Source organism: Hypanus sabinus, chromosome 25 (assembly GCF_030144855.1).
Source record: "Hypanus sabinus isolate sHypSab1 chromosome 25, sHypSab1.hap1, whole genome shotgun sequence".
NCBI lineage: Eukaryota > Metazoa > Chordata > Chondrichthyes > Myliobatiformes > Dasyatidae > Hypanus > Hypanus sabinus.
The window spans coordinates 35,459,198-35,486,980 of NC_082730.1; the positions used below are offsets into that span (position 1 = coordinate 35,459,198).

A 27,783-nucleotide genomic window follows, 5' to 3' on the forward strand; every position below is an offset into this window, starting at 1 on the left:
CAGGGAAACCCATTCAGTCACAGGGAGAGCTTTCAAACCTCACATAGAAAGCACATCCTATATACTGAGGATCAGATCTGAGGTGTTGGAACTGTGCTGTAGCAGTACTAACCCCTGCACCACTGTGCTACCCCAAACCCAATACAATTCACACCAAAAGCACATATGGTTAATGAGAATCTTCCTCCTTATGGATAGATCTATTATTCTCTCTTGTATGCCAGTTAACAATAAATAAAACTATTACAAATTGATAAATATATCAACACAGATTTTCACTTGTTGAAAATGCCATGTTCTGATAAAATTAGACGTCTCTCCTTCAGAATAAACTCAAAATTGTCTCTTTGACACTTTGTTCTGAGGAGCTAAAATTCCCCGTGGAAGCATTAAATGGCCTGCCTGGCCCAGTTTTGTTGCTTACGTTCATCTGTGCAATCTGGTGTTACAACAACCTCTTCCTGTTACTGTCACATTTAACAGATTAAATGTCTACAGCCACCCAGTTATGCCAACTGAAGAACAGAATGCGTCTATGACCTCAAATGAATCGTTTCTAGATTACAACAGTGCGAAGGATGAGTGCGAATCTCTTCTAAAGGGTATGCAAAAGTCTACATTGCATTCCTCTGCTCTGTGTGATGGTTGATATTGTCATTATTTCATAAAATTGCAACTTAAAATGTCTTGAAGTACATTGCTTCCATATATACAGTGCCTTGAAAAAATATTTAGTCCCCAACCCTTTGTTCACATAAATGAGTATTACAACCAGGGATTCTGATCTATTTTTATTTGTGAAGCACATGCTCCTTTTTTCACAGGACAGCCTCCCCCCCCCCAAATAAAAACCAAGGAAAATTGTAAAGTCTGAAGGACTAAAATTTCAATAACTGAAATGTCAGCAGTTCAAAAGTATTCATCCCCTTTTGCTTAGTACTTAGTTGAATCACCTCTCACAGCTGTTACAGCTAGTAGTTTTTCTTTGGATAAGTCACTTTTAGCTTTGTACAACATGATGGAGCAAGATTTGCTCATTCGTCCTTGCTGATCTGCTCAAGCTGCACCAGGTCAGTTGGGGAGCGGTAGACAGCACTTTTAAGGTCCTGTCAGGGATGTTTGATTGGTTTAATGTTAGGACTCTGACTGGGCCCCTCAAGGACATCAGACTTCTTCATTTGAAGCCACTCCATGTCCCATGCTGAAAAGCATGATGCTACCTCCACCATACTTTACAGTAGGGATGGTGTTACCTGGCTGATGTGTAGTATTAGATTTACACCACTCGTACCACTTAGTTGAGGTCTAAAAGTTTCACTTTAGACTCTTCCAACCGCAAGATCTTCATCCACATCTTTACAGTATCTTCTAAGTGAAGCTTTCCAAAGTCTTTACAGGCAAGGATATGCATTTTTTAAAATCCAGGGCTTCTTCCTTGCCACTCATCCATAAATACCCTTTTTGTACAAAACACTTTGTCTCCCTGAGTGTTGGCATCACAGTAGTCTCTCTTACAAGTGCCATACTCCTCTGCTGACTAATTTTGGAGTGGCGGCCTGTCCTAGGCAGTGTGGTTACGGCTTCATATTTTTCCACTTTTTCATGATGGACTGTACTGAACTCCAAGATATGTTCAGTGCCCTTGAGATGGTCTTGTACCCTTCCCAGATTTTTGTTTCTCTATTATCATTTCCCTGACTAGTCTTGAATGCTGTTTTGTCTTCATTTTTGTTTGGTCTGTTGAAAATCTACCATTCTGTTGGACCCTACAGAGAGAAGGGGTATTTACAACATTCTTATGAATTAATTGAAACAGGCGGTCCTCCAATTTTCCACATCAACAAATTGCATGAATTGGTAAGGTAATACAGTATATTGCACCTGAGGAAATTTAGCATAGTAAGTACAAAGGGCTTGAATACTTTTTCAGCCTCACAATTTTGGTTTTTAAGTTTCGGTCAATTGTTGACAAGTTTTGGAATTTTTCTTTCGATTTGATATGATGCACAAAGTTTTGTAGATTACTTCAAAAAATACTCTTCAATATATTTTAAATTTTAAAAATTAGATAGTAAAGTGTGAAAATAGTTGTTGGGGTTGAATATTTTTTCAAGGCGCTGTAGGTGTATTTAATTTGCAATACATATTTAGCAGTGCAATTTTTGTCAAATAAAATCAGGAAATGTTAATACTCAGGAAGAGAAACGAGATAACATTTCAGCTAGGTGACATTTCATTAGAATTAGGAAAGTAAGTAATCAAATGTCTTGAGTTACAGTAAATTAGTGGGAAAGGAGACTGGAGGAAATAAAGGGAATGTCTACAATAGATTGAAGAATGGGAGTGACTGTAATTCAAATTGTGATGCATCTTGCTGAATGAAGATGGGGAAGACCAGGATGGAGGAGATATAAAGAGAAGTGAGAGAAAAAATACTGGAAATTTGAAGTGCAGAACACAGCAGTTGTTGGAGATCTGAACTAAAAAAGAATGCTGGAAACAAGCCAACAGCTTAGGCAGCATCTGCAAAGATAGCTAATGTTACAGCTTTATGACCTTTCATCAGAATTAGCCTGCTGTGATAAGATTGGTTATTTGAAATTGCTGAATAACATTTTTGCCAATATTGTTTCCCCAACTTCTAAATGGAAAAAACATTCATCACTGACTGGAGGCAGTGACACCCCCCCCCCCCCCCAATCTGGAGGTGCAGACTTGGCTCCTTTCATCAGTTACTTGATTCATTTTGTACAAGGCTCTCACCTAGTTACATTCAACAGTCATCTTAAAATGACAGACAAATTTGCTAATGCTTTCTGAATGTTAAATTCACAACCATAAAGGGGATCACAGATTTCATCCACCTCCTGACATGGATAAGGACTTATTTGTTCATTATACAGTTGGGAGTTAAGAAACAATATAATCTCTTGAAAACTTACTACTATGATGAATTCAGATGACTATATCTACAAAGGTCAACAATGAACAGCCAGTACACAGAAAAGATGGATAGTTCATTAACATTTATGGTAGCCAGCAGTATTTTGCCTGTAACAAATATATCAGTACAAAGAAGATACATAGATTATCAGTAATCTAGAATTGAAACAGAAAAAGTGAAGTGAAGGAACAGTATGGAAACAATAGGCAATGGTATAATATTGCTTCAGCATCTACGTGACTATGCACATGCATACTGCTTGTGTGTGTGTGTGTGTGTGTGTGTGTGAGAGAGAGAGAGAGAGAGAGAGAGAGAGAGAGAGAGAGAGAGAGAGAGAGAGAGAGAGAGAGAGAGAGAGAGACTGTATGCATAAGAACTGAATGGATAATGCACCTTGCCTGATCAGTTAAGTTCAATTGCTTCTCATCCAGGCTGAATAATTTTCATGCAGGGGTGTGCATAAACAATTGCTTCATTAGAAATATCTGAAAATGTAAATAAACTTTTCTTTTTGGTTTTACAGCTCAGTCAAAAGAGAGCAGTGTAAGAATGTCTCTGTCACCATGGGGAAAGCTGTTGAGCATGTACAGAAAAATGAAAGAGTCTCCTATTCCCAAAGTAGGTTGGCTTTTTCTTAATACCTCCTTTGATTGCACCTTTTATTATTATGCCTTTGTCATCTGATCTCTATGGAGAAATATTCCTAATGTCTCCCTTCTCAATGATAACTTTCAAGCTTTTGATGGTTTCAATTGGAACAGTCACTGGCAAGAGTAAGTTCTTGGTAATAGACTATACACAGTGCACATGCAAAAAAAAATACATGGCAGAGAGATTCAAAGCAAAACATGAGAGAGTTTAATCAGGATGACTGATAGACTGGGGATATGCTACACCCTTAGAAGGAAATAATAAAATAAAAAGCATGAACTTGCTATTGGAAGGCTGGGGGTAATGAAAAAATGCAGTGATTATTACAAATTTTTATTACTTTACCTGAAACAGTTTCTTAATACCCATCTTTCTACTTCATAGGAATAGAATGAACATTAGTTAGTACATAGTATTACATGTTATTTCCAAAACCGACATTTTGGGATTTGCAAGGAATACACAATATAATTATTTTCATGTATTAATGTTGTTTTTCTCAAAACACCTGTGTGGAACCATAGCATCTTCCAATAATGCAGCCCTGAAGGAGATAATATCATGTTGCGTGCTTATGCTGTCTTTAAATGAATTATTAGATTAGTTCCTCACATCCTTCTTTCCCTTTGCCCTATGATTTGCTATCCATTCAATTAGTTATCAAGCTCTCTTTTGGAAGTTATTTTCACATCTTTTTCTACCAGACTTTCAGGTAACTCATTCCAAATCACAGCAACCCACTGGATATAAAAAAAAATTACATGATGTCTGGTTCTTTAATCTCAGTCATCTGTGTTATAATCTTTCCTGCCAGCATAATCGGTTAAGTCTTATTTACTTCAACAATACTGTTCATGATTTTCAATTCCACTAGGAAATCTTCTGTAAATCTACTCTCTCTTTAAATTATAATACCCACATCTTCGCATAACTAAAAGAAATATTGGGATAAATAATGAAATAAAATTGGAAAGTTTTAGAAATATATGGCAGTTGTGTCAGGATTGAAAAAGCAGAAATGTTACTGGTAGGTAGGTGCTCCAGCAGAATTAAAGTCTAAAGTAAAGCACAAAATAGTAGCAAGTGCAATGTAGAAGATGGAACAACTATCATGAAGAGCAGTAATTGAAGTTTGAGCATAGCAGCAACATGGCAGATTATGTATTTTTGGCAAGCCAGACGAACAAAGGAATATGGCATTGCTAAATTAATAAAAGGCATGAGTCAACCTATATCAGGAAAGAAGCCAAAAATCTATGTTTTAACATAATTTCCCAGTACTTAAAACACCAGTTCCCCTGTACGCTATAGAGGAAAGTGACCAGTTAAAGGCAGGTAGAAACCAAATGGCACAGGAATAAAGATTATCTCTATTGAGGATTCCCCCCAAAAATCAGTATAGTGATGAGAATCATTTAATTCAGGAGAGTTCTATGAGATAAAGAAATCCAGTATGAAAAAGAAAAGTGAGCCATCTAGAGGTAAGTATGAGCAGAAAACTTGAAATGCATTCCAGTAAACTTTTCAGGATTAGAATTAAACCAACTCAGTAGGGGTTTTGGTACTTTGGCTGTGTATTGATTCATCTGATTTGTTTGTGTAATCTCAATGGGAGCAGCACACTGGTGCATAAAATTAATCACACTATACATGTGACCTCCACGTGATTGTGTTCCGAGAAAATGGACCATATGGTCACTTTCCATAAGGTGAAGCTGAGTCATTTGCCCATTCGTCCAGCTGCACAGACTTGAGTAAAGTTGTGTTGTTTGTTTTCACACAAATTCCATAAGAGTGAATTTTATTCTGTATTTCAGATTTCTGGTTAGGGCGACTTTCGGCAACCTGTAAGGTTGAAACGCAAGTGTCACTAATAATTGTTAGTTGTATCAAATCAGAAGATGTTGGAAATACACAGAATTCCAGGAGGTACCCATGGTGGGAAGAAATAATGACACTTGACTTTGATGATAGACAATTGTATGAAAGTAGGAATTAGAAGCAGGACAAGGTTTCTTGGTTCCTTAACCCTAATAATCATGCTGTTGATTTTCCTATATACTTGTTGTATCCTCATTCTAGTTTCTGCAAATTGAGCGCTAGGATGCACAGGTATCACACATTAGAGCTTTGTACGCTCTTGCCTTTAAAATAAAATGCTTCTCTTTAATATTTTCTAATACAATGGGACAATTCCCTTTACCAAAACTATCCATCTTTTTAATTTCATAATCCCCTCCTTGCCATTCACCTTCTTCTGTTTCAACAGCAACTTTAACAATCATACTCTGAGTGTCTTCATCCAAGTCACATATGTGAATTGTAAAAATGTTGAAGCCCCAGAAATGGTTGCTGTAGCCCAATAGATTTAACCAATCAGAAAATACCTACTTTTGCTTCCTCTCTGTTTACCCAGCCAATCTTCTATCCATGCCAAAATCTTATCTCCTATACCATGAGTTTTTATTTTCAGCATCTAATCAAACTTCTGGAAATCTAAGTATAGTTCACTTGTCAGTTCCCTGCACATAGTATTTATTTAAGGAAATCAAAAAAATTGGTCAAGCATGATTTCTTTTTCACAAGTGATTTTGTCTAATTGCCTTAATTTTTTTTCAAAATACCTTTAATAATGCCTTCTAATATATTCCCCAGAATAGATACTAAGCTAACTGCCCTATCATTTTCTACTTCTCTTCTGCCCACCCGTAACCCCACCTGCCAACTTTCCCCAGAATTCTGAAAGGTTAGAGATAATCAGCATTTAAAATAATCAATGCGGAAAAGGGAAGCGAGACGAAGAAAGAAAGACCATGATAGGTTGGAAGGAAGAAAAAAATTAAGCAAATGGCCAGAGGGGTGAAAGTGAAAGATGGGTGGTAAGAAACAAAGCATCTATCCGGAGGAGATATGAATGGGAGTAGGGTGATTATTATCTGAGGTTGCAAAAGAAAATGCCATATAGGTGGAAAATCTGAATTAAAACCAAAATATTTTAAATGGCTCTGGGATCAGGTCAAGTAATCAGGTAATGTGACTAGATCAGAATCAGAATCAGAATCAAGTTTATTATCATCGACTTATGTTGAGAGATTTGTTGTCTTTGTGGCAGCAGTACAATGCAATTCAAAATAATAAAGAAAAAGCTGTAAGTTATGGTAAGTATATATATATTAAACAGTTAAATTAAATAAGTAGTGCAAAATTAAAAAATAGATAGTGAGTAAGTGTTCATGGATTTAATGCCAATCGGAAATCGGATGACAGAGGGGAAGAAACTGTTCTTGAATCATTGAGTGTGTGCCTTTAGGCTCCCGTACCTCCTTCCTGACCTTTTTGAGGCATCGTTCCTTGAAGATGTCCTGTATACTATGGAGGCTGGTGACCATGACGGAGAAGTTTACAACTCTGTGTAGCGAATCTGGATCCTGTTCAGTAGCACCCCCCCCCCCCCCCCCCCCCGTACCAGACTGTGATGCAGCCAGTTAGAATGCTCTGCATGGTACATCAGTAGAAATTTACGAATGCTTTTAGTGATATACCAAATGTCCTCAAGCTCCAAAGCTCCAAATGAAATATAGCCACTGCCATGCCTTCTTTGTAGCTGCATTGATATGTTAGGCCCAGGACAGATCCTCAGAAATGTTGACACCCAGGAACTTGAAACTGCTCACTCTCTCCACTCCTGATCCCTCTATGAGGATTGGTGTGTGTTCCCTTGTCTTACCCTTTCTGAAGCCCACAATCAGTCCTTTGACCTTTCTGGCATTGAGTGCAAGGTTGTTGCTGCAACACCCATCAACTATCTGATATATCTTGCTCCTGTATGCCTTCGTGTCACCACCTGAACTTTAGTCATCAATAGTTGTGTCGTCAGTAAATTTATAGATGGCATTTGAGTAGTGCCTAGCCACACCATCTTGGGTGTAGAGAGGGTGGAGCAGTGGGCTAAGTACACACAACCCTGAGGTGATGATGTTATTTCCGATCTGCAGAGGTTGTGGTCTTCCAGGTAGGAAGTCTGCAGATGGATGGATTGCTGTTCCCCTATTTCAGTAGGGAATCAATTATCCAGATAAAGACTATTACGAGATGCCACATTGTCAACATGCAAAAATTGAGTTCTGGAAAGGAAAGACTCAATGCCAAGTTTATGCTGTCAGCTTTAATTGAACCTTGCTTTGGAGTGATTGATCCTTTCGCTAATTCCAGGAACTTCTGGATCTCTTCCCAGCTAGCCAGAACATGTCCCACCTACAACATGCCCTGTCCAAAAAATTTCAACTCACAACCCGTTCCTTCGGTTTGAAGAAAATGCAACAAATCCTTCATGAAAAATTCATGTTGTTATTTAAGGCAGAGCAATGAAGTCCTCTGGTATCTTGAAAAAATGAACTCACACTTAATATTGGCAAAACTGGTTTCATAGTCACTTTGTTCTCTATTGTTTGCAGGTCCTATCTTTGTGCAAGTTGGCCTTTACATTCATTTTAGTACAAGACAACTATATTACCTAAATAGACTGCAAAATATTCTGCAACACTTTGGGAATGAGAAGGGTGCCATGAAAACACAGCTTATTTTTGTACGGGGAGTGCTAAGACTTCTTGGGAACATAGAGCAATGTTTATACAGTAAATGCAAGTGATTTTCTCTCTGTGATATACTTAGCACATAAGTTTTCTGTTCTCAGTTTTACATTTTTGTGACTGTTCTACATTCTATTGGTTGGGATCCTTAGCAAAGAGAAAGGAGTAACTGGGTTTGTTAATACTGTTCTTATATAATTATTGTTCCAGCTGTACAGCAAGAGGAATACGCAAGAACTTCAGAAGGAAGAGGGCCAATGCATTCAACTGGTAGTATATAGATGTAATGAGAAAAATCCAATGATTTTCAGTCACTTTAGAACAACTGATTCTGTTGGTAAGAACAGCATAATTAATTTGGAAAAGAAATTATTATTAAAATATTTTGGAGAGCTCACAGACAAACAAGAAGCATTAGCTTCCTGGCTTCTTGCAACTCTTGTTACTCAAACCATGAATTAGAGCTACCAGCTCTTGTGGTCAGGATTTAAAGTAGTCTTTTCAAAAGAAAAATCTAGGAAAGATACGCATTAAGTACCAGCGTCTACTGTAAGCATGTCCTGTAAAAGCTGCATTAACACTGCTTTATTCTTCGATCTTTTGTCGGCATATTGAGGCATTTCCATGCTTGAACAATCAAACAGGAGTGGAGATTGGAGTGGCTCTGTTTTGGACTCTCATCAAGTAGAAATCTCTGCTAGGCACTGTGATTAGAGTTGATTGTAGGCTATGGAAAACTTAGAAATCAGAGTCAAGTTGGCAAACATACAAAGCTGCTGTCATGCTTGTATCTTCATGAAAGGGGTAATTTTACTATGAGAGATTTTCTAGTAAGACCCTGCTTTGAAACTCAAGCAATCTATAAGTCGTCATGTGTTTACTTACCTCAGTTCCAGGGTGTTCTAGTGGAATATATTGAGAACAAAAACAGACTTTAAACCTCTACAGATTTCCTGCATCTTATGTAAATGGAAACAGCTTTAGAAATTTCAGTAGAATGCAGTATTGTACAGTAGAAACTTATTTATCATTACATATTTCAATCATCCTAAATCTGAAGAGCATTCTTAAGAAGAAATCGGAGAATTGTATGACCCAAGGGTCACTGGCTGGAGAAAGCAGACAGTTCAACTTCAGCCCCAGTAAAGAGTAATTCGATTTTTAGATACTACTTTAGCTGGTACAATTAATTAAATAGTACCTTAAAGCGAAAGATACTTTATTTGATCATGGGAAATTAGTAAAACCAGCTAGGCCATGTTTTTCAGCCAGGAGTCTCCTGATGATAGAATAGACATGGGTAGCACACTCACTCAAGGGCATTATTTCAGATTTTATGACAATACAGACATTAACCAAGGATTACTAGATATGACATCACACTTTCTGGTTTACTGGTCCAATATCATAGCCACAGTTGAAAAGGATGTGATGAATTATTTTACTGGAAAAGAATAGTTGGGAAATGGGATTTCTCTGTGAGCTGGTATAGACTTGATGGATCAACATAATCTCTTAATTTCATAAGGAAATGCAAACAGGAACGTGGTTTGTGTGCTGTGCCAAGTTCTAGGTTACAAAGAAAGTATTTCAATATTGGAGGCAGTACAGAAAAGTGTCAAAAGAATGATTACTTTTGTCAGAGGTATGAATCGTGGGAAATATTTGTCTTGGCTATTATAGAATGCATGGAGGAATATTAACCTTTGATTATGTTCCCTTCTACGCAATGAATTAATGGGCCTAAATGTGGGCAGGTTTATATCACTGGCAGCAATTTTCCCTGGTGATCAAAGATGAATTTACTTTTGAATCTGTCCACCTTTAAAATAAATATTTGTGAGGTGTAAATAAAGCTACAGGGTATACAATTCTATTGAAAAGTAATGTTGAAAGTAACACTGGATCAGAAAAGCAGAAATGATACCTATTGAGACCAATAAAGGTAGCACTTAACATTGTAAAGTGACAAATATATGGAAAGGGGTAATGGAAGTGTAAGAATCATTCTGAAAGGCTCCTGGATATGGCATAGTGTGTACATGGAATTTTTAAAATGCATATTCTTCCCTATATTTCACTATCTGGCAACATTACAAGTTAAATTAATGGTCATTTTCAACATGGATATTGCTGGGGGGGGAGTGTTGACCCATTGGGTCACGACAGTATCAGCCATGCTGGTGACACTGTGGGCAGCTCTGAGGCTCAAAGGGAAGGATAAAGTCGGGCAGTGTGGTAGTTACATGGGACTCAATAGTTAGGGGGACATAAAGGGGATTCTGTGGCCACAGAATGGTGCCTTTGGGATGGGGTCCATGACATATTGGAGTGGCTGCAGGATATTGTCGAGCGGGGGAGGAAACAGCCAGAGGTCCTGGAGGGGATCCAATATCATGGCCGGGAGGTTTGCTAATGTTACCTCGGGAGAGTTTAAACTAGTTTTGTAAGGGACTAGGACCTGGGCCAAAGGTCAGTAAGGGAAGGATCAGACCAGAAGGTAGATGTCAGGGAAAGTGCTGGAAGGCAAAATCAAAATAACAGGTATGATGGGTTGGAGAGTTTAAATTGTGTATATTTTAATGCTAGGAGTATTATGGGTAAAGGTGATGAACTTAGAAAATGGATAAGTACATAGAACTATACCATGGTCTCTTAATTGTTAAGCAGCCTCCAGTGAAGGACTTTGTCAAAGGCCTTCTGAAAATCCAAATACACAACATCAACCAATTCTCCTTTGTCTATACCACTTGCTATTTCTTCAAAGAATTCCAACAGATTTCTCAAGCAAGTTTTTCCCTTGTGGAAACTATGCTGACTATGGCTTATTTTACAATGTGCCTCCAAATACCCTGAAGCCACATCCTTAACAATTGATTCCAACATCTTCCCAACCACTGAAGTCAGACTAACTGGTCTATAATTTCCTTTCTTCTGCCTCTCTCCCTTCTTGAAGGGTGGAGTGACATTTGCACTTTTCTAGTCTTCAGAACCATTTCAGAATCTAGTGATTCTTGAAAGAACGTTAATAATAGCTCCATAATCTCTTCAGCCACCTCTTTTGGAACACAGGGGTGTACACCATCTGGTCCTGGTGATTTATCTAACTCCAGACCTTTCAATTTCTCAAGAACTTTCTCCCTGGTAATGGCAACTTAACGAATTTCTGACCCATGACAACCTGGAACTTCTACCATACTGCTAGTGTCTTCCGCAGTGAAGGCTGGTGCAAGATACTTATTTAGTTTGTCCATTGTTTCCATTAATACCTCTCCAGCATCATTTTCCAATGGTCTGATATCCATTCTCACCTCTCTTTTACGCTTCACTTTTCTGAAGAAACTTTTGGTATCCTCTTTAATATTGTGGCAAGCTTAGTTCTGTATTTCAACTTTTCTTTCTTAACAACTTTTTAAATTGACTTCTGTTGGTTTTTAAAAACTCCCCAATCCTCTTAACTTTCCATTCATTTTTGCTCTTTGGCTTTGACTTTGCTTGTTAGACATGGTTGTGACGTCTTGTCTTTAGAATACTTCTTCCTTTTTGGGATGTATATATCCTGTGCCCTTCAAATTGCTTCCAGAAATTTCAGCCAATACTTCTCCACCATCAACCCTGCCAGTGTTCTTTTCCAGTCAATTCTGGCCAACTCCTTTCTCATGCCTTTGCAATATGTTTCAGTCCACTGTAATACTGATACATCTGGCTTTAGCTTCTCCTTCTTGAGTTTCAGGGTGAATTTGATCATATTGTGATCACTTTCCCCTGAGGGTTCTTTTACCTTAAGCCTTATATGGGCATTTGGAAACCCATGCCCTAATTAGGGAGAGCCAGCATGGCTTTGCACATGGCAGGTCATGCTTTACCAACTAAATTGAGGTTTTTGACAAAGTGACTTGAGAGATTGATGAAGGTAGAGCAGTGAGTGTTGTCTGCATGGATTTCAGTAAGGCATTTGAAGAAGCCCCTCTTAGGAGACTAATCTACAAGATTAAGGAACATGGGGTCCACAGCGAATTGGATGTTTGGATTCAGAACTGGCTTGTGCATCGAAGACAAGAGGGTGGTGATTGAAAGGAATTATTCGAGCTGGAGGTCTTTAAATCTTGATGTTCCACAGGGATCTGTGCTGGGACCTCTGCTGTTTGTGTTGTATCTAAATGACCTGGATGAAAATGTAGGTGGGTGGGCTAGTAAATTTGTGGATGGTATCTAGGTTGTGGAGAGTGTAGAGATTGGCAAAGGATATTGTGTGATATAGGTCATTTGCTGTTAGGGGCAGAGAAATGGCAGATGGAGTTTAGACAGAAAATTGTGAGGTGTTGCACCTTGGCAAGGCAAATGCAAGGAGATAGTACACTGTTGAAGGCCAGATCCTTAGAAGTGTTGCTGAGCAGAGAGATCTTGGGATCCAAGTTAATAGCTCCTTGAAAGTTGCTACACAGGTCAATAAGATGGTTAAGAAGGCTTATGGAATGCTTGCTTTTATTAGTCGGGGCATTGAGCTCAAACGTTAAGAGGTTATGTTGCAACTTAATAAATCTCTGGTTCGGCTACATCTGCAGTATTGCATACAGTTCTGTTTGCCCCACTATAGGAAGGATGTTGAGGCTTTAGAGGGGGTGCAGAAGAGGTTCACCAGGATGCTGCCTGGTTTAGAGAGCATGTGCTATCACGAGAGGCTGGATAAACATGGGTTGTCTTTCTGGAGCACCAAAGGCTAAGGGGAGATCTGTTTATAAGATTACAAGAGGCATAGATAGAATGGATAGAGAGCATCTGATTCCCAGGGCTAAAATGTCTAATACTAGAAGGCATGCATTGAAGGTGAGAGGGGGTAGGTTCAAGGGGGATATGAGGGGTAAGTTTTTGACTCAGAGTCTTGAATGCCTGGAATGAGCTGCCTGGTACTGTGGTAAATACATTAGAGGCTTTTGGATAGGCACATGGATGTAAGGAAGATGGAGGGATTATGGATATGGTGTCGGTAGGAGAAATTAGTGTTTGGGTGTTATTGATTTGCTTTTCAGCTGGTTCAGCACAATGTGTGGGCTGAATGACTTGTTCCTGTGCTGTACTGTTCTGTGTTCTATGCTCAATACAACAACCAGGCAGAAAGACTGTCCGACTTTCATACAATTTGCAAGAGTGACAATCTGCTTTTGGCTTATTGCTAACCAAGTCTACTTTCCCTTGGAATTGCAATATATCTTGATTCTGTGGAAAAGAAAATCTATCTCAAAAGTTCTATCCCTTCAATCAAATCGTATACTGTAGCCTTCTATTTAGTGTTATCAGCTTACCTGTGTCTGGATAGGTATCTTACAATCTGGCATGGATTTTGCATTGTTGTTTTGCTGAAATTTCCTGACATCAAATGGCCCAGAACATTAAAATTATTATCTTTATTTCTCTCGACACTTTTTGAAATGTAGTTCCGAAAAATGTCCCAGGGTGTTATTAGTGGGGCAGAATCAGCAAATAATTACCATTTACTGCCATTACAGCCTGCTTCAAATCAATATCATTAGAAGTATTAAAGGTAAAATGAGATGGCAGTGAAGACAAATTTCTTCAATAACTGCACTTCCCACACAATGAATTGTCTATTATATACTATGTCCCATGATGCACTTGTTTTTTTTAAATCTTAATACCTTAACATGGTAATGTATCCCAAACCACTTTACAGAACATGGACAAGAATTGACAGTGAGATAAAGTAGCAGATGTGTAGCCAAACCTGTGCTTTAAGAGATAGGGTTTAAATAACTATAAGCAAGGCAATGGGGGTGAGGTTTAGGAAAAGAATGCAAGAACTGAGGGCATGAATGTAGTGGTGGGGCAAAATATGTGGCTGAGGCACATAAAGCAGGAGTTGGGGGTATTCTGTCCATTGTAGGATGGGAGGAGTGTGTGGGCGCATTTCCAGTTAGAGGAGTGGGCCATAGAGATCATAAAAGCGAGGATGGAACACTTAAGATTAAAATTCAAGATTCAAGATTGTTTAATGCTATTTCCTGTACACAAGTGTAAGGTGAACAAAATAATTGTTCCTCTGGATCTGATATAACACAAATAAACAATAATGATAATAAAAACACACTATAAATATAAACACCTACAGTAGCTTATATACATAGGTTGATTGCATGTCCTGAAAGTGACTTTATACTGTACATAAGGTGGGAAATAATAAAATAGTAGTAGAGTTGGTGGGTGGAGGTGTTGATCAACCTTATTGCTCGGGGAAATTAACTGTTTTGGAGCCTGGTGGTCCTGGCATGGATGCTACGTAGCCTCGAACCTGACGGGAGTAAGTAAAACACTCCATGAGCTGGGTGTGCGGGATCATGATGTTGCTGGCCTTTTTACAGCACCTTTCTGTCTATCCTTGATGCCGGGGAGGCTTGTGCCAGTGAGGTTTTGGGCAGGTTAGCCTTCTTGTCCGCTGCAACTTGTTAGGATGCTCTTTACTTGTGCATGCGTAAGATGACGAGAGTATAGGCGTGCAAAGTCTAGCTCTCTTCAGGAAGTAGAATGCTGATTGACCAGGAACAAATGAAGGCTGGAGTTCATGGACTAACAAGATTTTCTGTAATTAGATATGCTCCAGTTCTGAAAGATGCAATGTGGAGGCCAAGTTAATGTAATAATTGGATTTGGTGATAACAAAAGAGGGGCTGGGATTTTCAGCTAGGGTGACATTTTATCCCTGTTCGGTCAAGACTGTCCTGATTCACACCACCAGGTTTAGGAACAGTTATTACCCCTCAACCATCAGCTCTTGAACCAAAGGAGATAACTTCATTCAACTTCACTTGCCCCTTCATTGAAATGTTTCCATAACCTATGGACTCACTTTCAAGGACTCTTCATCTCATGTTCTTGATATTTATTGCCTATTTGTTTATTTATTTATTTATTTATTATTGTTCCTTTTTTTGGGTATTTGCATTTTCTTGTCTTTTGCACACTGGTTGAACACTCAAGTTGGTGCAGCCTTTCATTGATTCTGTTATGTAATTCTATGGATTTGCTGAGTATGCTCACAAGAAAATAAATTTTATGGTTGTAGATAGTGACATATATGTATACTTCGGCAATAAATTTACTCTGAACTTTGAACTTTGATCCTTAAAGTTCAACTCTTGTACTGGACAGCATGATTTCATTTGCAGCTACTCCTTTTCAGTGGCACTTTGAAGAAGGTGTAATGGAGTCATAGAGGGTACTCCGGAGGAGAATGAGGATTCAGAGGTGCCCAGTTTTCATCAGATGATGGCTTTCTGCTGGACTGTAGACTGTATGTCACCATTTCCAATCAGAGATTCATTTTCTTGTGGGTATACTCAATAAATCCAATAACCATAATACTTCCCCAACAGGGTGGACAACCAGTGTGCAAAAGACCATGAACGGTGCAAATCCAGAAAGAAAAAGAATTAATGATGATAATAATAATAAGCCATAAATATCAAAAACATGAAATGAAAGTCCTTGAAAGTGAGTCCATAGTTGGTAGGAACAGTTCAGTGATGAGGCAAGTGAAGTTGAGTGAAGCTGCCCCCTTTGGTTGAGGAGTCCTGAGGCTTCTGTAACTTTCTTCTGATGGCAGCAACAAGAAGAGAGGATGACCTGGGTGGGGGTTGTGTGGGGGTGTGGTCTCTGATGGTGAATGCTACTTTCCTGCAACAATGCTCCATGTAGATGTGCTCAGTGGAGGGCAGGGCTTTACCACTGATGGGCTGGGCCATATCCACTACTTTTTGTGGGGTGTTCTAGTCAAAGGCACAGGTGTTTAAATACCAGGGTGTGATGCAGCCAGGCAATATGTTCTCTATCACTTATCTATAGATGTTTGTCAAAATTTGAGCTATCATGCCAAATCTTCGTAAACTCCAAAGGAAGTAGAGGTGCTGCCGTGCTTTCTTTGTGATTACACTCATGCGCTGGGCCCAGGACAGACCCTCTGAAGTGATAATACCAAGGAACTTAAAGCTGCTGACCCTCTCCATTTCTGATCCCCTGATGACGATTGGCTCATGGACACCCAATTTCCTCATCCTGAAGTCAATAATCAAGACACATTACCTTGATTTATCTTAGGTACCGGGATGATAGTGCTCCTTTTAATGCAGATGAGAACTTCCGATTGAAGCAATGAAAGGTTAAAATTGCCTACAATTACCCCTGCCAGCTGAACTGTGCAGGATCTAGGGACATAGCCAAAGATGCCACCTAGGCCAGATGTGTTCTGCAGGCTCTCACTCTGCAGGACTCATCTTTAGTTGGTAATGGGGATTGTGGGTTTAGGTATATTGGAATCAGTTGGGTTGGGTGGTGAAATTCCAAACCCCTTCTTTCAAAACATGTATAGAATGCTCATTGGGAAGGGATACATTGTTGTTGGAGATGCTACCCATTTATAACTCATAAATCGTATGGTAGATCTGTCACAACTGATGGCTAGTCTGGGACACGATTTCGACTGGTATCGTCTCGGCATCTCTGATTGTGGTCATATCTCAATTTCTTGTAGAGTTTGGGATCACCTGATTTAAATGATGCAGTCCTAGACTTAAGTAGGGAATGGAATGGATCTCCCAGTTCATCTGAGGTTTCCGGTTTGGGAACACCCGGATTGACTCTTTAGTATACAGTCCTCAACACACTTGTTGATAAAGAAAGTGATGGTGGTGACATACTCATCTAGACAGGCTGCTGAATCTCTGAACATGGACTAGTCTATCAGCTCAAAACAATTGTGCAGAAGCCCTTCTATTTCCTTGGACAGGCATTTTGTACCACATTCTCCTATTTCAGCTTCCGCTTGTACGCAGGGAGAGGGAGCACTTGATTACCAAAGTGGGAGAGAGGCTTGTTAGGCATTTTTTTAGTTGTGCTGCAACAGTCAAGAGTATTTGGGTCCCTGGTGGGACAGGAGATGTGTTGCGGTAACACACTCTTGAAGTTGGCCTAATTGAAGTAATTGGCAATGATGATTAAGGTCTCAGGGTTCTTTCTTTCCAGGTTGTTGATCATGGAGTACAGTTCTCTGAGTGCAGGATTCATGCCTGTCTGAGGTGGGGTGTAGTCTGCCATTAGGATATCTAAAATGAGCACCTGTAGCAGGTCATATGGGCAGCATTTCACTGTTAGAGCTCCATTTGGGTAAGCAGGAACGTGTCAGGACTGTAGCATTCCGAGCACAATGGCAAGCTGATTTGGAAGTCTCTAGCCTTGCCCGAGGATGCCATATGAGAAGCCTCAAGCTGCGTGGCTCAATCAAGTGATGGGCCAGTCTCGCTCTAAGTTCATCAACGTTGTTTTCAGCAGCCTGGATGTGAGCTGGCAGCTTGCTGGGGAAGGTGTACTTGAGCTCACACAGTTGGTCGAGGCTGGGAATGGGTGGCAGAAGCATGCATGAAACTCACAAGATCTATCATCCTCTGATCTTTAGCCCAGGCTCATTTTCCTCTTTGGGTAAATGACCTGTGATTATATGCTACATTGTCAGCCTGATCCAGGGAGATTTAGCCAATGAATTTGTTATTTACGAACATTAAAATCACTTTGGATAGATAAATTAACATGGACCAATGGCCTTCCTCATTCCCAGCTGTCAGGAATTCGTGAAATTAATAACACATAATAAATTAGATGTCTCAAAGGAATCCCTGGGATTCATAATATGTTTGAAAGTCTATTTTTAACATTTCTTTCAACTTTGTAAAAAATCTTTGTAGTAATCTTGTAAAATAAAATGTTGTATTTAAATCTAAATTTAGAAGAGGAGTTTAATCCACAGTGGTAATTTAACACATACTTTCCTTTCTCTACTGACTCTGGTCTGCAGATCATTTCTACCATGCTCCTTTTGGTTTCATTAATCTGGAACAGCTCTGGTCTGCTGTTAACACTTCTTCTGCTCTCCGTGTCCTCAGTAATCTATCACCTAGACGGTTTGGGAAACAATATATCATCATGCCAGACCTGGCCTCATCTTATCAGAGATAGTCCCTCATCCTTTACACCACCACCCCACCTAATATGTTTTCTCAATTTCCTGATGAAGGGGCTTTATCCTAAAACTTTAACTTTGTCTCTCTTCATAAATGCTGTCTGATTTGCTGATCATTTATAGGATTTGTCGTTTTTCTTTCACATTTTCAGTATTTTACCTTCCATTTTAAAATCACAATTGCTTTCTGATTTCCAAGTTTTGCGATTTCCTGCTTGATTGAATTGACTGCTGTTGGAGCTAAAGGGAGGTGTACAGCACTGGGTGTGTAATACATAGGCAGATAAGGGAGAGCACTACATGCTGGAAGTTTTCAGGTTTACACTTCCTCTGACACTGAACATCTACATTGCTGCTGCCATTTAAACTGCAAAAAAAGTGACGAGGAAGGCCAACTGCTCTCATAATTTGAGGAAGAGGAAGTGCTTAAGGGACTTTAGAGGTGGCATTTGCAGAAGCAACAACATTTGTTGCCATGAGGCTGCCGCAGTCAAGATCTTCAGAGGAGACAGCATATGTGCAGCAGATCATGCTGCTGACTCAGACCACCAAAGATCTAGGTTCCATTCTGATCTTGGCGAGTGCCATTAGTGTAGACTTCACACATTTTTTCTTACTGTGTGGGCTTCCTCTGGGTGCTCTGGTTTCCACTCGATGTGTTGGTTTGTCAGTAATTGTTTGGTATGTTAATTGCTACTATAGATTACATCCAGTGTAGCTGGGTGGGGGAGATTGACTGGAACCTGAAAGAAAAAACATGGATTAATGCGTGTCTGAAAGTTGGTTCATATGCTATGAATTGAGTCTTCTTCAATAAAGTATGATTCGTGAAGAGACCAATATTCCAATTCTCAACATACCATCTTCCATAGATTGGACAACTTTTGGGATGGGGACAGCTTTTTGTAATTCAGCTTTTCACAATGTTCACCTTCCCCATCAGGCAGAAGAAGCAGAAGCCTAAAAGCACATACCACTGACGCTTGGCCTCACAATCTACCTTGTTATGATCTTGCACTTTATCGTTTACCTGCAATATATTCTTCCAGTAACTTTTACATTTGATCATTTCTAGCTCAATGCACTGTGTAATGACTTGATCTATATGAACAGTTTGCGAGACAAGCTTTTCTGTGTACCGGTGACAATAATAAACCAATGCTAATATCAGTTTGCTGAAGGTGAAACACTGTATGGATGCTTTGAGCAAATAACTATTTTTTTTAAAGCTAGCACTGTTGACCACATTGAGATGGCAGCAGTCAATTAGAAAATTTTTTAAAATGTACAACTGGAAATCTGAAATGAAAACAGGAAGTGCTTTTACGTAAGACTTAAGTGAATTAAAATATTAAAAGATTAGAACACTAAAATATTTCCTTCTACAGGAAATATTTTAATTCCTCAACCAAAGAAATAGAAGAAGTGAAATTGCCTTTCAACTCACGAGAGAGCATAGGTCATCATCTTTCTGTAGCAGGCAATTTCTTTTTTACAAGGTCAAGTTGCTAGCTCGGCGCTCAACCCAGCACGGATGGAAAGCGTGCACGGGAGCTGGCTGGATTTGAACTCGGGACTTTCCAGCGCTGATGCCACTACGCCACCAGCGGGCAACCAAAGAAATAGCTACGTCCATATTTCCATCAGACCATAAAATATACTAGAAGCAGAATTAGAACATTCGGCCCATCAAGTCTGCTCACCATTCAAACATGTCTGATATTATTTCTCCTTTTTTGAACTCTGTTCTCCTGTCTTCTCCCTGTAACCCTTATCCACCTTTCTAATCAAGAACCTATCAGTTGTGGCTTAAATACACCCAATAACTTGGCCTATAAAGTATTCTGTGGTAACCACTTCCACATCACTAAGATTTCTCCTTAGTAATGTCATGCACAGTCACTTAAATCTTCTGTGGTGCCACGGCCTTTTCTCTATAGGCAAGCTGAAGCTGCTTATGTAACTGCTGGCTTGTTGGAACTTTTAATTTAATTAGAATTGGACCAAGCTTTCTGCACGTATTTTCCTTTCTCGAAGAATATTCAGATTAGAGGCAGTAATTCAGCTGGCAGTTTTAACTATGATTTTGTTGGCCTTTCAAAATGGTTCTTCTTTTGTGCACATGAAAGTAAATATAAAACTTTTAAGATAAATCTTTGACAGCATCACAGGACAAATTAAGCAAACAGTTTTTCTGAAAATAGTAACAAATGATTATTAGTTTATTTTAAGAATTTACCACATACTTCTTGGCTATCTTCTGAGATGAATTTTCTCCTCTTGTTTTTATGGTTGTTTTGACCTTGCTCGTAACATTATAGAGTCTTTCGAGACTAAGAAAGAAAATCACAAGATATAAAGTGATTTGTAAAATTCATTTCAATATGTCAGTTATTAAAGAGTTACTTTTTGAAAAGGCTTTGTTGAAATGGAAATAAAGAAAATGCTTGATGTTCGCCATGATGTTCGGTTGTGGAAGAAAGGTTTGAACGATGAGGCTAGTCTGCTGCAAAGCTCAGATTCAACGTTGAAAGCTGCTGGAATCATTCATGAACAGGTATGAGAATGGGATTGCCCAATTATTAGCTCTTGCAAACAACTTGTAAAGAAACGTATAGAGATACATTTCATGATGCAGTAGCATCATCACAGCTCCAATTGCAATCTCTCATTATAAATCCGTGATGCTTCCCAAGAAGCTAATCAATAAAGGATATATTGGAGATAAAGTATTGTTATCCACTGGTACTAATCTGAGTTGACAGACAAAGTTAATTGGAAGACAATCATAAGAGGATGTACAAGGATGATGCAACGTGCTGTTTGTAAACCTTTTTGTATTGTTTCACTGTGATTTAGATCAACAATTTGGTTTTGTACTGTATTCAGGGATTCATTTTCGAACGTGGATGAGTATGCCGCAGTAGTTACCAACTTCATTAAAACTTGTATGCGTGAGGGTGTGCCTTCAAAAACTTGCTGTACATTCCCAAACTAAAAGCTGTGGCTGAACCAGGAGGTTCGTAGTCTGCTGAGGGCTAGGCCTGTGGCATTTAAGTCTGGCGACCCAGGTCTGTACGAGAACACCAGGTATGACTTGCGGAAGGCTATTTCAGGAGCGAAGAAACAATTCCGAGGTTGGAGGCAACATCGGATATGCATCAACTCAGGCAGGGTTTGCAGGACATTACTTCCTACAAAGTGAAACCCAATAGCATGAATGGCAGCAATGTTTCACTACCAGATGAGCTCACCACCTTCTATGCCCGCTTTGAAAGGGAGAATATAACTACGGCTGTGAAGATCCCTGCTGCACCCAGTGACCCTAGATCTTTGTCTCAGAGGCTGATGTCAGGCTGTCTTTCAGGAGGGTGAACCCTTGCAAGGTGGCAGGCCCCAATGGAGCAGTTGGTAAGGCTTTGAAAACATGTTCCAACCAAATGGCAGGAGCATTTAAGGACATTTTCAACCTCTCACTGCTATGGTCGAAAGTTCCCACCTGCTTCAAAAGGGCAACAATTATACCAGTCCCCAAGAAGAGAAGTGTGAGCTACCTTCAAGACTATTGTCCAGTAGCACTCACATCTACAGTGATGAGGCTGGTCATGGCTAGAATCAACTCCTGTCTCAGAAAGGACCTGGACCCACTACAGTTTGCCTAACGCCACAATAGGCCTATAGCAGATGCAATTTCAATGGCTTTTCACACAGCTCTTGAACACCTGGACAACACAAACACCTACGTCAGGATGCTGTTCATTGACTATAGCTCAGCATTTAACACCATCATTCCCACAATCCTGATTGATAGGCTACAGAACCTGGGCCTCTATACCTCCCTCTGCAATTGGAGCCTTGACTTGCTAACCGGAAGACTACAATCAGTGCGGATTGGTAATAATATCCCCTTTTCACTGACAGATCAACACTGGCACACCTCAGGGGTGTGTGCTTAGCCCACTGCTAATTGTGTGCTGAGTATACCTCAGATGCCATCTATAAATTTGCTGATGATACAACTGTTGTTCTCAGAACTTCAGATGGAGATGAGAGGGCATACAGGAGTGAGATACGCCAACTAGTTGAGTGGTGTTGCAGCAACAACCTTCCACTCAACATCAGTAAGACCAAAGATCTTCAGGAAGAGTAAGACGAAGGACCATGAGCCAATCCTCAGAGAGGGATCAGAAGTTTAGAATTTCAAGTTCTTGGGTGTCAATATCTCTGAGGATCTAACCTGGTCCCAACATATCGATGCAGATATCAAGAAGGCAAGACAGTGGCTGGACTTCATTAGGAGCTTAAGGAGATTCAATTTGTCCCCTAAAACCCTCAAAACCTTCTACAGATGAACCACGGGGAGCATTCTGGCAGGCCGCATTACTGTGGGGGTGGGGGGGAGGGGTGGGGGGGAGGGTACTATACAGAGTCGAAAGAAGCTACAGGAAGTTGCAAAATTAGTCAGCTCCGTCTTCGGTACTAGCCACCATAGTATCTAAGGCACCTTCAAGGAACGATGCCTTAGAATGATGCCTTAGTGGTGTCCACTATTAAGGACCCCCATCAGCCAGGACATGCCCTTTTCTAATTGTTCCACCAGGAGGGAGGTACAGAAGCCTGAAGGCACCCACTCAGGGATTCAAGAACAGCGTCTTCCCCTCTGCCATCTGATTCCTAAATGGACACTTTTTAATTGAACTACTTAATATACATAATAATGCTTAATGTAATTGGTTTACTTATTTTTTCTATATTATCATGTATTGCACTGTACTGCTGCCACTAATTTAATTAATTTCTTGAGATAAGCTGATGATATTGAACCTGACTGATTCTGATTTGTTTGTATTCACCATTTGTGATGATCAGCAGAAGGAAATTTGTTGTAGAATCAGTCATTTTCTGTACTTATGTCCACCTATGGGATGAGGACCTCATTGATAAGAACAACACTTTTTAGATAATCCTTTAGATGCTTAGAGCAGCTTTCTAGAACATTCTTAATGATGAGGATCTCTCCACTATTTTGTTAGACAGGAATATCTAGGATTTTGCTTCTAGAAAAGAAGAATGACTTGGATACTTCCTAATATTTCTCCACTTTTTACCAGATACTGTGTGGTTTGGAGGCAAAGGCACAGCTGGGGGCATACCATGAATTTAATAACTTTGAGCTTACAGCTAGCTGTGGTTACTGGAAGCATTTACTGAAAAAGTATTGGCAAGTTTTGTGGATTGTACACGCTGTAGCTGCTGTATGTTGTGGTGGAGGAAGGGGCAATTCAGGATGGTGAATCATACGCCTGGTGGGCTCAGCAGAAGGGGGGAAGGTTGAGGTACAGGAGGTGATTCACTTTATGCAGAATACTCAGCCTCTGATGCATATCTTTTTGGCTTTGGTAATTATGTGGTTGGGCCATTTAAAAACTTACAGTTCTCGGCTGGCTGCAGGACGCTGATGGAGGTGAGAGGTCTGAGGAGTTGATATTGAACAATAAAGAAGTTCATTAGATCATGTCATAAATAATAGAAAGTAGACATCATAAACACGAGACAATCTGCAGATGCTGGCACACAAAATGCTGATGGAATTCAGCAGGTCTGGCTGCATCCATGGAAAAGAATAATCAGTTGACATTTGAGGCCAAGATACTTCATCGGCTGTTAATTCTTTTCCATAGATGTTGTCTGACTTGCTGAGTCCCTCCAGCGTTTTGTGTGTGTTGCACTAGAAAGTAGAAGTGTAAGTTATCCATAGGTTTACTTGAGCTTGTTCCATCGTACAGTTATGTTATGGTTGATCATGTACATTATGTTCTATAGCTGCCCAATCCTCAGATTTTATTAAGTGTCAAAAATCTAGCAATGTCATCCTTAAATGCACTCAATAATTGCATCCACTTTTCTCCATGTTGCCATAATCAACACGACATTTATATGCATTCCAGTCCTCTATAGTTCCAGTGATTGTCATCTAGTGGAACCATCCTTTCAACATCTACCGCTTAAGCCTTTCTCAAAATATTTTATTTTCTAAGAAGATGATCTCTCAATTTTTTAAGCCCAAGTGAATGTATCCCCAGCATGCTCAATCTCTTTTCTAAAGAAACTTCTTATTCTGAGAATCAGTACCTCTTTCTGTGTTCCTTCATCTAATAATTGACATTAGCATCCCTGAATTTGCAAACATTAGGTATTCAAGAGAAAGTATTATTTGTGGTATAAATGTGCCACGATAATCAGGGCACATACAGACTCTTGAATCAAAGCTGAATGATAAATGTCTTTGTGAAATAATATCTGCCTAGGAGTTCTAGAATCTTCCAGTTGTTGGTTTTCTTCCGAAAATCGCTGGTATTTGCAGAGACCCAAAAGCTCCAGTTAGACATTTGAGATTAGATGTGTATGTGGAACTGGTCAGTGCTGCAAACATAGTTTGTTTGCAAATTCAGGAATGTGTTTGTAGATTCGGTGATGTGTTTGCAAAGTCAGGGATGTGATTGCGGATTCAGGAATGTGATTGTGGATTCAGGGATGTGTTTGTAGATTCAGGGATGTGTTTGTAGATTCGGGGATGTGTTTGCAGAGTCAGGGATGTGATTGCGGATTCAGGGATGTGATTGCGGATTCAGGGATATGATTGCAGATTCAGGAATGTGTTTGTAGATTCAGGGATGTGATTGCGGATTCAGGGATGTGTTTGTAGATTCGGGGATGTGTTTGTAGATTTGGGGATGTGTTTGCAGAGTCAGGGATGTGATTGTGGATTCAGGGATATGATTGCGGATTCAGGGATATGATTGCAGATTCAGGGATGTGTTTGTGGATTCAGGGATGTGATTGCGGATTCAGGGATATGATTGCGGATTCAGGGATATGATTGCAGATTCAGGGATGTGTTTGCGGATTCAGGGATATGATTGCAGATTCAGGGATGTGTTTGCGGATTCAGGGATGTGATTGTGGATTCAGGGATATGATTGCAGATTCAGGGATGTGTTTGTAGATTCAGGGATGTGTTTGCAGAGTCAGAGGTGTGATTGCGGATTTAGGGATGTATTTGCGGATTCAGGGATGTGATTGCGGATTCAGGGATATGATTGCAGATTCAGGGATGTGCTTGTAGATTCAGGGATGTATTTGCAGAGTGTCTCCTTCTTCTGATCATCACAGCATCTATTTGACAATGATTGATTAATCTATATTCTAATCTATACTAAAACAATACAAAATAAAGCCCTTGCAAACAGCCTGACAGAACATCCTCTTGGTGATCATCCTTTATTTGACCCCAACTCTCTCAGGTTAATAAACATGGAAATTCACTCTTTATTTCAAATATATCTTTTATTAATTAGCAAGCACAACTTGTCTGCAGATGTGGGGAGTTTAGAAGTTGTGTAATTGGGGGTGGGGACATGGAATTGATCAAGGGCAGTTTTTTTTAGGGAATTTGGAAAACAGGTATATATTTCTGAGGGAGGCTGAGAGAAAGGTGTTTTCAATCGGGAGGAAGATTTTGGCCCGGGGTAGCAGATCAATGTTGCCAGGGGCAGGGAAAGAGGGATACGGTCTATGCAGCTTGGTAAAAGCTGTTAGGATGTTGGGAACCAGACAAATGTCGTAGTTAGGCACGGAATGACAATGAGCCCCAGGAGCGTTCATTAATCCTACAACAATATAGTCCAAGTTTCTTGCAATCTTCCAAAAGTAGTGTATGAGGAGTGATGTCATCACGTTCACCAATAATACAGAAGCCATTCCCTGTGCAAGTTCCATTGTTTTACAGAATAATCCAGAAAAGTCCAGGATCATCTTCCATTATTCAGAATACACGATGGTGCAGTTAGTCGATCTGCTGCTTCACAGTGCGAGAGGCGTGTGTTCAATTTTAACTTTGGGTTTTGTCTGGAATTTGCACGTCCTCCCCGTGACCTGGCGTGTTTCCTCTGGGTATTCCAGTTTTCCCCCTCATTCCACACACATATGGGGTGGTTGGTTAATTGGTCACTGCAAACTTACCCCTAGTGTTCAGGTGAGTGGTAGAAACTAGTCTGTGCGAGGTGGAGTTGATGAGAATGCAGAAAGAAGTAAAAAGTGAGAAGAACATATGATTATTATAAATGGGTGACTGCTTCTGCTTTCCTTTAGGTGAGGTGTGATATCCAGGCAGTTTAATGTTTCCCTTTCATTTTCAACGACTTCAATTTGACAAAGATATTTTACTGAGGTACTTGGTCCAATACCTTGCTTCTATAGGAAGTCGGTTTCAGCTCTAAAGTGATTTTTTTTTCTCTGTTCATTGTGGGCTAGTGCTTTAATGATGCATGGTTCTAATTTTTTTTGTGTAATCTATGCCAAGTCCTGGAAACAGGTTAACGTGTCACTTGACAGCACATTTATCATTACCATTACCTGTAGCATTTCTTTGACACTAACACTAACAGGATGGTAACTATTTGGACTGAATTTGACATACTCTTTTTAGATAAGGACACAGCAGGACAGTTTGCACATCGGGCAATTTCTGTAGCCTGATACCAATACGATATCCCTTCTGCTACAAAATGGCTGGAAGTGCACTCAATTTCAGGGCAGAACACTTCAGCACTATAATTATCTTTGACTGTGAGCCATTTCTTAATAATAAATGGAGTGACCCAAATTTATTGATGTTTGGCATCTGTTGTGCCGGGACTACCAGATTCATCTGGCCTACTCACTAAAATTCCCTTCTTACATCTTTCCCAATTTCTCTTAAGGTATTCCTTATAAGCTATGCCTTTGACCAAGGTTAGGGCTCCTCTCCCAATGTCAGCTTCTGTAAATCAATTAAATTGTGAAATGTCTTGGGACGTTTTCCTATACTAAAGACACAAGATAAAAGCAAGCTATTGATAACTGAGTCAGACAGCAGTGTTAGAATTGTTTTGTAATTTAACAATGTTGAATAGAAGAAAATGAGGCATGTAAGGTTAGATGGCATGGAAACAATACCCACTTTAAGTCTGGGATCTTTGTGACCATTGCTATCTTAACTATCCCTGAAGATGAAAAAACTGATAAGCAATTAGATTCACTTTATAACACAATTAACACGTGTCAAACAGCAAATTTAATGACCAGTGATAAAAATAATCTAGGTACTCTGAATTATATCTATCAAATATTATTTTTAACTGAGTTATTGAGTTGCGATTTGTATCAAATTACCTTCAATAAGTGTAAATTTTCAGTTAACAGTTAAAATAATTGAAGATAATATAAAGATATATGCTCTATAATGTTATTTTCTTCTTCTTTAGGTTCTATTTCTTGAGGAAAAAGGTATACACGGAAGCAAATCTTGTCATTAGAAATGAGAAATATCAGAGAAATTATTCCCAGAGTAAAAGAATCGAGAGTGAACTGAAGAAATATCATTTTAATTTAAAAAAGTCTGCAATTCATGTTTCACTTTAATTAGCCCAATGGGAATGGAATGAGTTTGTGTAAAATGTCTATTTTACATCCTCTTCACCTTAACCAATGAATAATAAAATCGGATGGGATGTAAAATGGATGTCCAGTTCAAA

General features: G+C 39.5%; 1 protein-coding gene across 1 annotated transcript; it reads left to right on the forward strand.

Moving 5' to 3' along the window:
- The first annotated feature begins 498 nt into the window (after positions 1-498).
- LOC132381296 (gametogenetin-binding protein 1-like) lies at positions 499-27,670 on the forward strand. Its single transcript, XM_059950675.1, has 5 exons — positions 499-602; positions 3,468-3,562; positions 8,395-8,521; positions 20,626-20,765; positions 27,514-27,670. The coding sequence occupies exons 1-5, from the start codon at positions 509-511 to the stop codon at positions 27,562-27,564; spliced, it is 507 nt and encodes a 168-aa protein (XP_059806658.1). The 5' UTR covers positions 499-508; the 3' UTR covers positions 27,565-27,670.
- The last annotated feature ends 113 nt before the right edge of the window (positions 27,671-27,783 follow it).

What these genes read in the sequence shown, in the direction of transcription:
- LOC132381296 (XM_059950675.1), top strand. Translation starts at nt 509, where the DNA reads ATGCCAACTGAAGAACAGAATGCGTCTATGACCTCAAATGAATCGTTT. An exon ending in AAGAGTCTCCTATTCCCAAA is followed by an intron (nt 3,563 to 8,394) that starts GTAGGTTGGCTT and finishes TTATTGTTCCAG; the next exon opens with CTGTACAGCAAGAGGAATAC. An exon ending in TAGAACAACTGATTCTGTTG is followed by an intron (nt 8,522 to 20,625) that starts GTAAGAACAGCA and finishes CTTTTTGAAAAG; the next exon opens with GCTTTGTTGAAATGGAAATA.